Source organism: Balaenoptera borealis (genome assembly GCF_965194805.1).
Source record: "Balaenoptera borealis genome assembly, chromosome: 6".
Taxonomy (NCBI): Eukaryota; Metazoa; Chordata; class Mammalia; order Artiodactyla; family Balaenopteridae; genus Balaenoptera; species Balaenoptera borealis.
In genome coordinates, this window is record NC_138863.1 from 63,893,796 (window position 1) to 63,908,989 (window position 15,194).

General features: G+C 39.5%; 1 protein-coding gene across 3 annotated transcripts in view; it reads right to left on the bottom strand.

The window, feature by feature from the left end:
• Nucleotides 1–15,194, bottom strand: part of CERS6 (ceramide synthase 6) — a 313,957-nt gene that overhangs the window by 218,758 nt on the left and 80,005 nt on the right. For all 3 annotated transcript variants that reach the window (XM_082396858.1, XM_082396856.1, XM_082396857.1), the window contains exon 2: nucleotides 8,732–8,837. In XM_082396858.1, the coding sequence (XP_082252984.1) occupies nucleotides 8,732–8,837 (106 nt within the window). The remainder of the gene's footprint in view (nucleotides 1–8,731; nucleotides 8,838–15,194) is intronic.

The window sequence follows — 15,194 nt, forward strand, 5'->3', positions numbered from 1 at the left end:
CAGAAGATCATCCACGTGTAATAGCCAAAGGAGAGGATGATGACGGTGACCCAGAACAGACTGCTCCTCTGGAAGTATGTCTCATCTCCTCCTGCCTTCCCCATCGCTGCAGCACGTCCCAGGGAATGCCCCTGAATTATTTTTTTATTAGATGAGTTAAACCCATTTACATGCATTGATATAATTTATAAATTTGTTTATACTTACCTCACATTAATTATGTTTTCTGTTTTCATAATTTAATTTTTTTTTTAATTTTAACAAACCAAATATGGTTGATTTTCCTTTGTTTTTTGTGGGCAATTTTTATTGTAGTGGTTATCCATACAATCATAATACTCTTCTATTTGTTTTCAGTCAATAAAAATTCCAAATGAGCAATATTTAAAACAAGCATATTTCCTCTTCCTTCCCCACCTACTATTAGTCAATAATTTTATCTCTCTTAGAGTTTACTCTTGTACTATTAAATATGCTTCTACTTCTATTACTCAGTTTGGCTGCTTAAACTGATAAGCTTTGACTCCTGGCTACTAGAGCTTATGCAATTAGTGAATTTATTCTACCTCCCACCTTCCTTCCCTTTTCCTGCTCAGTTATTGTTACCTGTATCATTTCTACATTGTGAGAGCATATAATGCTTACATTATGTTCTGTCATCCTAATCATCACATTTCTTTCTATCTTAGTTCTACAGTTTAAATGTATTCAAAACTTGCCAACATTCCCAGTAATCTCTTGGTCAGCTAAAATTAATGATTATAATAGTTTCTTTAAAAAAGAACTCATGGGAACAATTCCTCCAAATTTTTGCAAGTTCTAATCCTTTTGTCTTTAGCCTTTACACTATAAAAACAATTTACCTAAATATAAAATTCTTAGTTCCCATTTTCCTTGAAAATATTGGAAATGTTGTCCTATAGAATATTGCTACAGAGAAGACTAAAGCCATGCTGATATTTTCCTAGATAAATGATTTAATTTTTTGCTTGGCTGCTCAAAGAATTATTTCCTTTATATTTCAAGTCTATTTTTAATAATATAAGTCTTGGCATAAACCTTCTCGGGTCAACTTTTACTACATTTTTATTAACATATTAATATAAATCTCCATTTATTTTAGGAAATTTTTCTTGACATCTCTCTCAATACTTACTCTACTTTGCTTTTCCTTAAGAGATTCCAATTATACAGATGCTAGCTCTGCTTGGTCTATATATCTAATTATTTTTAGCTCTTTTTCATTTCATTTATTTCAGCTTTATTATCTCTATCTCCCGTGTTCCCCACTGAGATTTCTGCAGTGTCTAGTGTTTCCTGTGTTCTTTCCAAATTTGTCTTCATTTCTGTGATAGCTTTAGTACGTTTTTCCTGAACCAACCAGCTCACATTGCATCTCTTCCTGTTGACCAACTGTTTTTTTTCTTTAGGTCTTGTATTTCTTTTATTGTGATCCTCCTTACAGAGTTATTGCTTTTTTTAAAATTTATGGTAAACTATTTGATCTCAACTTTCAGCTGCCCTGTGGCCTCATTTTTCCAGTGATTATTTCTGTTAGTAAGCGATGCTACGAATTCTTTTTCTTGTCTTTGATGCTGTGTGTTTCTTCTTTATTACCCATCATTGAGTGAGTTGGATTGTCTCGACCAGCTCCAAGGAGGGTGCTTTTGTAGTTTAGCTGCCTCCGAGGTACAATGCCTCTGGAAAATGTGCCATCCACAAGGTTTTCTGTGTACTTCTTCCACTTCCCTGAAAACTGAGTCTGGGAGAGCATCTGCCAGCCTTGCTCACCAGTTCCTGTACCTAGTGTTGCAAACAGTGACACAGCTTTGGTCTCACCATTAGGAGGTGTCATTTTTGCTGGCTTTCCTGAAATCTACCCCCACAGGGCCCTCCATCCACACTTCATGCTCATCACTTCCTCCTACTTGGCTTCTGTCCAGCCTCAACTGTTTTTGTTTAGCTTTTATATATATTTTGAAATCTAGAGATATACATCTCTTAGTTTGCCAAAGATAAAGTTTGTGAGATTTTCTTTCTTTTTTTGTGTGCGTATATTTTTACTGTTAGGTTTTATAATTTTTCTCCATAGTTTTTTTCCTTTCTTAAGATTTCCAAGGGAAAAAGTGAATAATTCTGACTTACATAGACATTTTTATACCAGAAATACCTAGGTTAATTTTAATAAACATAACCCATACAAGGATGGAGAAGAAAAATAAAAAGAAATAGGCATAAGAGGAGAATGAGGAAAAACAAATTATAGGAAATCTGCATATAATTTTTAAAATACAGTATAATATACCAAATGCAGATTATGATGTGATAATCTCATAATTCTCTAGATCATGAAACCTAGTTTCATAGCTGACATGTATTTTTTTCCCTTAATGGCTCAAGAACTGATTTGATTGATTAGAAAATGAGGCTGTTGGGATTATAGATATAATACGTGCCAAAAGATAGATAGATATATAAATCAATAGATAAACTGATTGATTCATTGATTTATATCTATCTCATTCAGATAACTCTGGATATAGCCAGTTAAGAAACGTGAACTCAAAAATATTCACTCTAAAGAGAAACAGTCATTCCATTCATTTGAGTAAGTCTGACAACTCATAATCGCCGGTTCTTGGGGCCATCACAAGTCTACTGAATCAGGATCTCTAGAAATAGGATGCAGCAACCAACATTTACCTCTCAGGCACTCCTAATGTAAATTAAAGAATGGGAGCACCTGGCCCAAATAAATGCTCCCTCAGTAACTAACCAACTTACAGCCCAAGGTCACAACACTAAGAAGCAGCAGAGCCAATGTTCGAATATACCAGGTGTCTGCAACCCCTGGGCCATGGACCAGTACCAGTCCAAGGCCTGTTAGGAACTGGGCCGCACAGCAGGAGGTGAGCGGCAGGCGTGAGTGAAGCTTCATCTGTATTTACAGCCGCTCCCCGTCACTCGCATTACCGCCTGAGTTCCTCCTCCTGTCAGATCAGCGGCAGCATTAGATTCTCATAGGAGCACGAACCCTACTGTGAACTGCGCATGCGAGGGATCTAGGTTGCACGCTCCTTATGAGAATCTAATGCCTGATGATCTGAGATGGAGCTGAGGCAGTGATGATGGCGCTGGGGAGCGGCTGCAAATACAGATTATCATTAGCAGAGAGGTCTGACTGCACAGAGACCATAATAAATCAATTGCTTGCAGACTCATATCAAAACCCTATCAGTGAGTGGCAAGTGAAAACAAGCTCAGGGCTCCCGTTGATTCTGCATTATGGTGAGTTGTATAATTATTTCATTATATATTACAATGTAAGAATAATAGAAATAAAGTACACAATAAATGTAATGTGCTTGAATCATCCCAAAACCATTCCCCCCACTCCCAGTCTTCCATGAAACCGGTCCCTGGTGCCAAAAAGGTTGGGGATCACTGCAATATACTGCTCAGGTCCGACTCAAAAACCAATGCTTTCAACTATTTTGCAATAGAGGTAAGTTCTCTGAAATATTTATAAAATTTTAGATTTACAGAGGGAAAAAAAAGAGTGAGAAAGACAAGTAGATGTTACCTCAAAAGGAAAGACTGCTGGAGAATATGAAGGAGTTCAAATTTATCAGCTAATTTCATAGATGAGAATTGCTCAGTCAGGGCGCATGACCAGTGAACTCACACAGGGATCCTGATTCAGAAGGGCTCACACATGGGGTTTAAAGTTCTCTGGGTGCCATCTTGAAATTCTTGATAATTTTGTTATGGGAATGGTGTTTTGCTTATGAAGTCCACTGGGATAGGGGAGCATGTGTCAGGGGTCCAGAGTCTTGGCTCACACACACTCCCGGCACTGCCCCCATATGAGTCTGGGTAACTGACGTCCCTGTCCCCGGCTCCCCAGAGACCCCAGCTTTCCCCTTCCCACTCCTGCCTAGTGACTACTGCTGCCCTGGGTGCAAACACGGAAAGGGATGGGATTAGATATGCACACCCCACGGTGTCTCAGTGTGGGGTATAGGGATGCCACCTGCACCCTGGGCTGGCAGTGTCCCAGTGCATTTGGTGGATGACTCAATGGGGACTAGCCTCTTGCTTACCCCAATCCAGGTACCTAGTGTGTCTTGGAGCAGAGACTGCAATACACTGGGAGGTCCCCTGTCCACCATGGGTGGGGACAGTGGGCCCATGGAAAGGGGAGAGGCCTGCCTCAATTCCTCCCCCGGCCAGAGAAGGGCAGGCATGTTAGCCCAGGAGCTGGCAACTAGCAGCTGGCGATTAGCAGCAGCTAGTCAGCTGTGTGTGCAGTAAATCACAGGGTGGGGTTCCTGGGTACCTGTCAGGATCTGCCCTTGCCTCTTTAGTATGCCTAAGGGGGCATGGCATTAAATACCAAATAAAATAAAAATCTTGACAGGTCAAGAGAAAGAAACTGTGCAAGAAAGGAAAAAGCTTTCTATTTTTATGCCTTTAATGGCACCTTTTTGTGCTTTCTAAACAAGGGGCCCTGCATTTTAGTTCTGCACTGGCCTCCAAAAATTATGTAGCCAGTCCTGTAAGGAGTAGATTTTAAGGGTTTTCACACTTGAAAGATGATAACCATGCCCTCCTCCAAGGTGACCTGGAACCACGGTCAAGGCCAGAATGCTGGACGAGCACTGTTCAAACTCTCCAAATCCTGCTACTTGTATTCTGGTCAACTGATCTGTTACTTTTTCATCTCACAACTAACACTGGAGAACTACAAAGAATTCAAGGAAAAATAGTTCCAACTTTGGCTGCATTTATGTTCAAAACCTGAGGCTTCTGCTTTAATCGTGTAGAAACTTCCAAAAGAATCACCTTGGAAACCAAGAGAATATGATCATTAAAATTAGCTAGAAGCAAATATCCTCCAGAGCAGTCAACCTGCCTGCAAAATCCTTTCATTACCTTTATAGAGAAAATTTCCCCAGTAACCATAATAAACATAAGGCAAGGGAAATACAATGTCCACTGCAGGATTTCTAAAGAGAGGTATACATTTGGGTAGAAAATTCATTTTTCATGCATTTAGAGTAGTTCACAAGGTAAATACAAATATGTTGTCATCACATTTAAAAAAAATGAACCTTGTAACTCCCTACACATCTGCTTTTTTAGAGCAGAAAAAGGTGTTTGCTGCAGTAAATTGATATATTAAATAAAAATGCAAGTTTCTTCTTAACATTTTCTTCCTTTAAACACTATAGGACATGAGCCCCTTAAGGTTAGAAACTGGCAATCTAAAATCATCCCACGTCTAGGAATAAACTTACCTAAGGAGACAAAAGACCTGTATGCAGAAAATTATAAGACACTGATGAAAGAAATTAAAGATAATACAAATAGATGGAGAGATATACCATGTTCTTGGATTGGAAGAATCAACATTGTGAAAATGACTCTACTACCCAAAGCAATCTACAGATTCAATGCAATCCCTATCAAACTACCACTGGCATTTTTCACAGAACTAGAACAAAAAATTGCACAATTTGTATGGAAACACAAAGGACCCCAAATAGCTAAAGCAATCTTAAGAAAGAAAAATGAAGCTGGAGGAATCAGGCTCCCAGACTTCAGACTATACTACAAAGCTACAGTAATCAAGACAGTATGGTACTGGCAAAAAACCAGAAATATAGACCAATGGAACAGGATAGAAAGCCCAGAGATAAACCCACACACATATGGTCACCTTATCTTTGATAAAGGAGGCAAGAATATACAGTGGAGAAAAGACAACCTCTTCAATAAGTGGTGCTGGGAAGACTGGACAGGTACATGTAAAAGTATGAAATTAGAACACTCCCTAACACCATACACAAAAATAAACTCAAAATGGATTAAAGACCTAAATGTAAGGCCAGACACTATAAAACTCTTAGAGGAAAACATAGGCTGAACACTCTATGACATAAATCTCAGCAAGACCCTTTTTGACCCACCTTCTAGAGAAATGGAAAAAAACCAAAAATAAACAAATGGGACCTAGTGAAACTTAAAAGCTTTTGCACAGCAAAGGAAACCATAAACAAGATGAAAAGACAACCCTCAGAATGGGAGAAAATATTTGCAAATGAAGCAACTGACAAAGGATTAATCTCCAAAATTTACAAGCAGCTCATGCAGCTTAATATCAAAAAAACAAACAACCCAATCCAAAAATGGGCAGAAGACCTAAATAGACATTTCTCCAAAGAAGATATACAGACTGCCAACAAACACATGAAAGGATGTTCAACATCATTAATCATTAGAGAAATGCAAGTCAAAACTACAATGAGGGGGCTTCCCTGGTGGCGCAGTGGTTGAGAATCTGCCTGCTAATGCAGGGGACACGGGTTCGAGCCCTGGTTTGGGAGGATCCCACATGCCGTGGAGCAACTGGGCCCGTGAACCACAACTGCTGAGCCTGCACGTCTGGAGCCTGTGCTCCGCAACAAGAGAGGCCGCGATAGTGAGAGGCCCACGCACCATGATGAAGAGTGGCCCCCACTTGCCGCAGCTAGAGAAAGCCCTAGCACAGAAACGAAGACCCAACATAGCAATCAATCAATCAATCAATCAATCAATAAATCTTTAAAAAAAAAAAAGAAACTACAATGAGATATCATCTCACACTGGTCAGAATGGCCATCGTCAAAAAATCTACAAACAATAAATGCTGGAGAGGGTGTGGAGAAAAGGGAACCCTCTTGCACTGTTGGTGGGAATGTAAATTGATACAGCCACTATGGAGAACAGTATGGAGGTTCCTTAAAAAACTAAAAATAGAACTACCATACGACCCAGCAATCCCACTACTGGGCATATACCCTGAGAAAACCATAATTCATAAAGAGTCATGTACCAAAATGTTCATTGCAGCTCTATTTACAATAGCCAGGACATGGAAGCAACCTAAGTGTCCATCAACAGATGAATGGATAAAGAAGATGTGGCACATATATACAATGGAATATTACTCAGCCATAAAAAGAAACAAAATTGAGTTATTTGTAGTGAGGTGGATGGACCTAGAGTCTGTCATACAGAGTGAAGTAAGTCAGAATGAGAAAAACAAATACCGTATGCTAACACATATATATGGAATCTAAGAAAAAAAAAATGGTCATGAAGAACCTAGGGGCAATACTGGAATAAAGACACAGACCTACTAGAGAATAGACTTGAGGATATGGGGAGGGGGAAGGGTAAGCTGGGACAAAGTAAGAGAGTGGCGTGGACATATATACACTACCAAACGTAAAATAGATAGCTAGTGGGAAGCAGCCGCATAGCACAGGGAGATCAGCTCGGTGCTTTGTGACCACCTAGAGGGGTGGGATAGGGAGGGCGGGAGGGAGGGAGACGCAAGAGGGAAGAGATATGGGAACATATGTATGTGTATAACTGACTCACTTTGTTATAAAGCAGAAACTAACACACCATTGTAAAGCAATTATACTCCAATAAAGATGTTATAACCCAAAAAAAATAAAAAATAAAAATAAATATAATCATCCCACAAAACTAAAATTCCATTTATTCTACTCTTTCCTAAAATTCCATTTATTCTACTCTTCTTCCTAGCAGAGATGTTAAGAACACCAGGTGCTTTCTTCCACTTTTCCAGGAAAAATACCATTTTTAAAAGAATCGAGGGGGAAACCCTAGAGAATCCTGGCAGAAACGAAGACCATAAAATAAACAAACACATCTGAATATTTGAATTAATAGTTTTAAGACAAGAGAGAAGCAATACAAAATGTTAGCAATACAAATACCAAAACCGGAATAAAATTTGCTTAACATGGCCAAATCACATCTTAGAAGCCTGAGTAATTCGCCCAGAAAAATGAAAGTGGGAAAAGGAACCATTTCATATACAAACACACGATACTTCCCATAGACTGTTAGGCTCCTTTTCTTCTTTCTTGTCCACGAAAGAGTAAGACAAGAGAGAGATATGAGTAAGAATCAGCTTTTTGGATGCTGTGATTTGCTTAATTTCTTATGGCCTTAGCTTGAGGGTTTCTGACTTCTGTCTTCCTCCCCTTTTTGTTCTTAAGGAAATACCAGCTGGCAGTGGATGGCAATCTTTCCCTCTATCTTCTCCCTGCCTCCTCTTCCCACTCCTGGTTTGGACTTTAACTCTCACCAGAGCGATCATCTCCTCTCCCGTTTTCTTCACAATGAATCTGTACTTTATAACTCTCCTGACCCTCGCTCCTCATGTCTTCATATTGCAGCTCTTCTCTCCTTCCATTATTCCCTTTTTTGTTCACCTGCCTGTGTATCACAACTGCTAGAACATATGGACAATGCTATAAGCAAACAGGCGCTTTTTCTCACAATACATTAATTATACTCCTCAGCTCTCCCCAAAGTCCCATCCAACTGTTACACATACATACTGTTTCATGTCATGTGAGATTAAGAGGCACAGAATTAGACCAATCACCATCTAATCTAGACTGTGCTTCACAGACAAGCGTCTCACATCACCTTGGGAGCGAACAATCAGGTCTCAAACACACCCACACGTATTTGGCTTCTACGCTTTTTGGTCTAGTCACAATGCCTGTGTGCTTTCCAAAAGGACACTTTCACACACGAGGCTAGTCAAATGTTAGTTCTCAAACCCAAGAGAGAAGGAACTGAATGATTTCAGATTGAGAACAGTGGTCATGATAATTCATATCCCAGAAAAGGACAATCATACCTTTGTAATTGCAGTAAAAACCTTTTCCAGAATGGCATTTGGCTGAGCAATTTGTGGTCCATTGGCCTGAATGTTGAGGGCTATGGCACATGGTTTGGCTACAAATCTAAAAAAAAAAAAAAAAAAAAAAAAAGACACAAGTTATTCTCTCTATAGCTGTTCTTAATGTCATCAGTTAAACATTACTCAACTGTCCCAATAAAGTGTTGATAGGATTTTATGGGTAGACATTATCAACATTCATATGTCAGTACCTTTAAAGCAGATTTAACTTTTTTTTTTCTCCTTTAATCTCCCAGCAGTAACAGTAAAAAAAGAAATCCTTTTAAAATATTGAAACCTCCTGATACTCAAGTTCTAATGAGACTGAACAGATAGAAAGACTATCAAATGAGAAATATAAATCTGCGTGAGATACATAAACCAAAAAACCATGATTTTGCAATGACAATTTATATTCTTCTTACTAACAAGTCATGTTATATTTTTACTATGAGAAAGTGTTTACTAACCATCTGATTATACAGAAAGTATGCTTTTGATCAAACCTAGTCCAAAAATTCGCCATTTTTGTCTCTATGATCAAAGTGTGCTATGTTCAGCCCCAATTCCTTAGGACATCTTAAAATTCTCTATGCTTATTTGCTTCTTTCTCATAAACAATCATGAAAGGTGTCAAACAGCATGATGTCCCAGCCAAGCTGAAAAGTCTGAAATGATTATAAGCATCAGCTACACCGTTTTTATTGTAAGCAAATGATTATGTCAAGAAGAACAGGAAGACTTAGCTGTATTTCTGGCCGTGTTTGATGTATGAACAAGGCATGGGAGGAATGCAGGCAGAGGGCATGGGGCCCCAAAAGTATGATGATGTCTCTAAAACTTTTTTAAAAAGAAAAGCATTGGGGCTTCCCTGGTGGCGCAGTGGTTGAGAGTCTGCCTGCTAATGCAGGGGACACGGGTTCGAGCCCTGGTCTGGGAAGATCCCACATGCCACGGAGCAACTAGGCCCGTGAGCCACAACTACTGAGCCTGCGCGTCTGGAGCCTGTGCTCCGCAACAAGAGAGGCCGCGATAGTGAGAGGCCCGCGCACCGCGATGAAGAGTGGCCCCCACTTGCCGCAACTAGAGGAAGCCCTCGCACGGAAACAAAGACCCAACACAGCCAAAAATAAATATAAAAATAAATAAATAAATAAGAGGCTTCCCTAAATTAAAAAAAAAAAAAAAAGAAAAGCATTAGAGTTGTTTTAGACTAAATGGTCCAGAAATAAGGTGCGATACATGTTCCTTTCTAGTAGTGACATTTAACTTTTTCTATAAATACAAATAATATAATAACATATGAAAGTATGATGCAAATTAATTTAGTGTTGGCCAAAAGCAACTGATAAATATACAAAACAGGGGCTTCCCCAGTGGCGCAGTGGTTAAGAATCCGCCTGCCAATGCAGGGGACACGGGTTTGAGCTCTGGTCCGGGAAGATCCCACATGCCGCGGAGCAACTGAGCCCGCGCGCCACATCTACTGAAGCCCGCGCACCTAGAGCCCGCACTCCACAACAAGAGAAGCCACCCCAATGAGAAGCCCACGCACCGCAACGAAGAGTATCCCCCGCTCGTCGCAACTAGAGAAAGCCCACGTGCAGCAACGAAGACCCAACACAGCCAAAAATAAATAAATATAAACAAATAAATTAAAAATACATATATACAAAACAGATCATGAGTAAATCTTAGATGAAGCTTCTTTAATAATAATGAATGAGTTAAAAAACAGTAGACAAGGGAGGAATTTTTTTTAAGGGGAACTAATGATGTTTACATACGTGGTAACACATAATATCCCACTGGGTCCTATTTCAAGTAAAAGACAAAAAAATGTATTCCAACAGGAGAATGGAGTACTATACATGAAAGCCTAAACCAGGAAAGATACACACAGAAAATGCAATATAAATCCTGTTTCACTGGGCTCTCTGGGACAAAGTTAGGAAGAATAACCACCCTTTCCTAGTATGTAAATCTAGAAACTGGAATTTTCCCAAACTTTTGCATTCTCAGTTCTTTGTAACATAAAATTTTCTAAAACATGTTACCTATGCCCCTACCTTCTTAAAGAGAAGTGTAGTATTTTTTTAAATAACTTTGGGTCTTCACTATGAACAGTAATCGTGGAGCTATGGATGTAGCTAGTGGAAAGAAATAAAGTTTGATAGGCAATGACCAGAAGAGTGTCCAGACCTTGTTCCCTTGACAAAGTTTCCTGCTTCGTGGTTATCTGCCTCTTCATCATAAGGTATAATGCGGGGTGTGAAAAGACATGCGATCAGCAAAAGTTTTCTTAAAAAGGTAAAATAGCAAAATTAGCTTGGTATAAAAGCCAAAATCAACACTTCCAATGGTTGCCTTCTACTCTTCCCTGTTGGATTTCTCCCCAGCCCTCCCTCGTCTTCCCAATTCCCACAACTTCTGAAACACTGTATTCAAATTCCCTTTTGGAATTTGGCGTCATCATCCTTGTAACAACCTCCTGTTCTAGTACGTGGTCTGCTTTCTTCTTCTAAAGAGCGAAGAGTCTAAATGCAAAGGCTGATCACGTCATCTCTGAATATGCCGTGACAATGCCAGGCATACGCAGGAGAGGGTCAAGAAATCTGATCAACTGGCTATCTTCTGTAAATGTGTTTTCACTCTTGCCATCATTGTTGTGAGTACTGTTGACAAGTTAACAGACCATCTCTCTGTGTCCCACAACAATGCGCGGGCAGACGCTAGGAGAGTCAAGAAAGTCGCTCAACAGAATCTCTTCAAAACAACTTCCTCACCTTTGCTATCATCTCCCAGTAACATACAAAAGCATTCAAAAAGGTTCCTTTAGTATGTTATACAATATAAGGTTTTACACCTCACTCCTCCTCTTTTAAACTTCAAACCACTTTTTTGAAACTCTTCTCTAAATTTCCAGCACTAATAACAACAGCATCTTGAAGAAGGCACATCCCTTGGTCATCAGGCTTATGAGATTTTGATAATCAAAATTATCAAATATATATGATGCTCTGTAAACATATTTTTTAAGCAGTGTCTAAAGGATAGGTGGGAATTATCTCTGCTACTGTCTGGTTATGGAGCCTTAGCTTCAGAAATTAATCTCTCTATGCCCAACGTCCTCATACTGGGCACAGAGAGATTGGGCACATCATATTTTTACATGTCCTCATGTAAAAAATTATAATAATTACATAGGTACATAAGTTGTGTGTATATACAAACACATGTATATGTTACAACACCATGTCACATGGTCTCTTTGTCTAAAATCTTTGACGGGAGCCATGTGTATGGTTTCACACCATAGCATTTACACACCGTGACTCTCTGGGTCCAGCAACACACTAAGCTTCAGCTATGTTGTGTCAAGACATGCGCTTTCAACAAGCTCTGAAAGTACCAAGCGAAAAAGAAGAGACCAGAAACCAAGACAGGCAACTGAAAAACACAAGGGTCATCAGGTAGAGTAACCACTTACCTCAGTTTACCCTCACAGCCTGGTTGTCCCAGCATCATTGTTAATGGTACCACCTTTTACTGACAAAAGCATCCCTGCTTGCTATTCTGCCACAATAATTTAAGTGTTCCCCATTTGGGCAATAAATTGTAGCAAGCCCCATCATCAAGCCTCAGACCTGGCATAGGTCCACACTGAGTCCACATCAGCAATGCCTTCAGGTTCTGAGCCCATCCACACCTGGCCTTCTCTCAGGACCCAAACCTCCCCAGCTCCCCCATCAATGTCCATGGCCCTACAGGGTGGTGTGCCCACACGTATCACAGGAAGAGCTGCTATGTATATGTGTGTCCCTCTTCCCTGTGTGTGTGGTCTCTTTCATGGAGGCTGGAATGACCTTAATGACACTTCCCACCTCCAGGGGACCCTAACACACAAACCCATTTACTCTCCCTCAACCAGATGAGGCAGGATTCTCACCACCCGCACTTTGCAGAGAGGGTCAGAGAGGCAAGTATCCTCTGCCTCCAGGGCAAGGGAAGCAGAGGACAGGATACTTCTTTCCCAGGAAGGTCAATGTTATCATCAGCTCCCCATCTTAATTTACTGGCCAAGCTAAGTCCCCAATTCTGAGGATTTGAGGAGCGGGGTGGGGTGTGAGGAGTGACAGACAAATTTAACAGAATTTAACTCAATGTAAAGGTTGAAGATTTCTACAGTTTAAATGGTCCATGATGGGTATGTACAATAAATCAAACCACTTCAATCCTTTGAAAGAAGTTACTATGCCATAGAATATTTTTATGAAATGCCTGGCATACTGTGGGCACTCAATGAATACTTGATGGATGAATGAATGAATGAACAAATCAGCTAAAATACAATGGCAGGTACCCGTCCTCTTTTTTTCATAGGGGTTGTGCATTTTAACACCCTTAAATACCCACATCTACTCAGGGTCCTCATTTGGGACTCAGAGGGTAGGAGACTGACCACTCAAACTCGAGAAGCTGTTTCTATAATTTCCATTGTCCCTATAATGTCATAGCAGCCCCACCAACCTCTCATCAGGCTCTACCAACCTCTCACTAGGCATTCTCTTTTCAACTTATCTAGCACAGACAGCCAGACACTTAATTTCCAAGATTTAAAAAACTTCATACTGTACAGCACAGGGAACTCTACCTAATGCACTGTGGTAACCTAAATGGGAGGGAAGTCCAAAAGGGAGGGGATATCTGTATGTGTATGGCTGATTCATTCTGTTGTGCAGTGGAGGCTAACACGACATTGTAAGGCAACCATACTCCGATAAAAATTAATAAAAAAAAATTTTCACAAGAGAGGCAGAAAACATTAATTTCAAATCCCAAATGAGAGAAGAAAGAAGATATAATTTTTATCTTCCTAAAAGTATTATATGATATATAAACATAATATATGATATATATCTTATATAAGATTATATGAAAATAGAAATTTTATTTGTTTATTCTCCAAAGAATTTGTGTACCACTGCTGGCATTTTTTTTTTTTAAAGAGAGCATATTAGACACCAAATAAAACTCATGACAAAACTACTGTAATTTTAACACCTACTGTCATGGTCCATTAGAGAAACACTGGATTTTTTTTTCTCCAATGCTGGCTCTAACAGAAGTAAGGTCATAAAAACTGTCTTTCACAAAGGTCGTCGTAGGAGAGAGAGAAACAGAATGAGATAGACAGAGGGTGGGGTAGAGTACCTACAAATATAATAGTTGAAAGGGAATATGTACTTTTGAGCTTTGATGGTTGCCTCTACCAGGAAATGCTCACCTAATTACTTTTTTAATCAAAGGCAGCAACACCATCTTCAAAAGATCAAACATCTATGAAGTAGTTTCATGTAGTATAACATATTTGAAAGTAAATATAACAAGGATGTAAGCTTTGAAAAATACTAGTCTCAATGTAAAAGCAGAGAAAACACCTAAGACATTCCTACTTTTTAGTTCTATTTAACATGTCTTTGTATTATAAACATGAATTGAATGTCTCTACACAGAGCACCAAGGTAAGCTCTGGGCTGTGGTGTGCTTAAAGGTATACACAAAACATGAAGTGATTCTTGCACTCAAACACCTTTACACTATGGAAAAAGAGAGTGATCAAAAAAAAAAAATTGCTTACAGGGTACACGTCAGTTCTAATCACTTAATACTATGTAATCATCTTCAGTAGGGAGCATGGCCAGAGACTTAGTCCTTCCTGACTCTAGCATTTCCTACACTTTTCAAAGTAGTTGGATGGCTGTGGTGGTGGACACACAGACCTACACATGTGATAAAAACTGTACAGAATTAAATCACATGCACACAATGTACAACTGGGGAAATCTGTGTAAGCTTAACAGATTGTATCAATGTCAATATCCTGCTAGTGATGTCATACTACAGTTTTACAAAAGGTTACCATTGGGGGAAAGTAGGGAAGGGAGCATGAGCTCTCAGTGTATTCTTTCTTACAACTGCATGTGAGTCTACCGCTATCTCAGGAAAGATTTCGATTAAAAAATACTTAAAAGCAGCATTCTTAAAAAAAAAAAAAAAAAAAAAAAGAAGCATTCTGTTTTTGACATGGAGAAATGAGCTCCCAATAAATCAATTTTTCATCCTTAAAAACTCTGCAAAACACGCCAAGCCCCTAAAAACAAAACCAAACTACAAACTACTTGAGGGCTCTGGAGATGGAATAAAAGCAAGTAGACTTTGGAGGGGAGTAAAAAGCTGGAGCAGGAAACCAGCAGAGAACAAGCTCCCGTTTACTTATTTATATATTTAGTTTGCAGCTCAACTCTGAGATCAATCACAGAAGCAGATAAAGCTCTGACAGGAAAACACACTCTCTTGTCTAGCTTCAGGGACCAGGAAAGGAGCCTGGGGAAATCAGAGAGTGGCTAGAGAACCACAA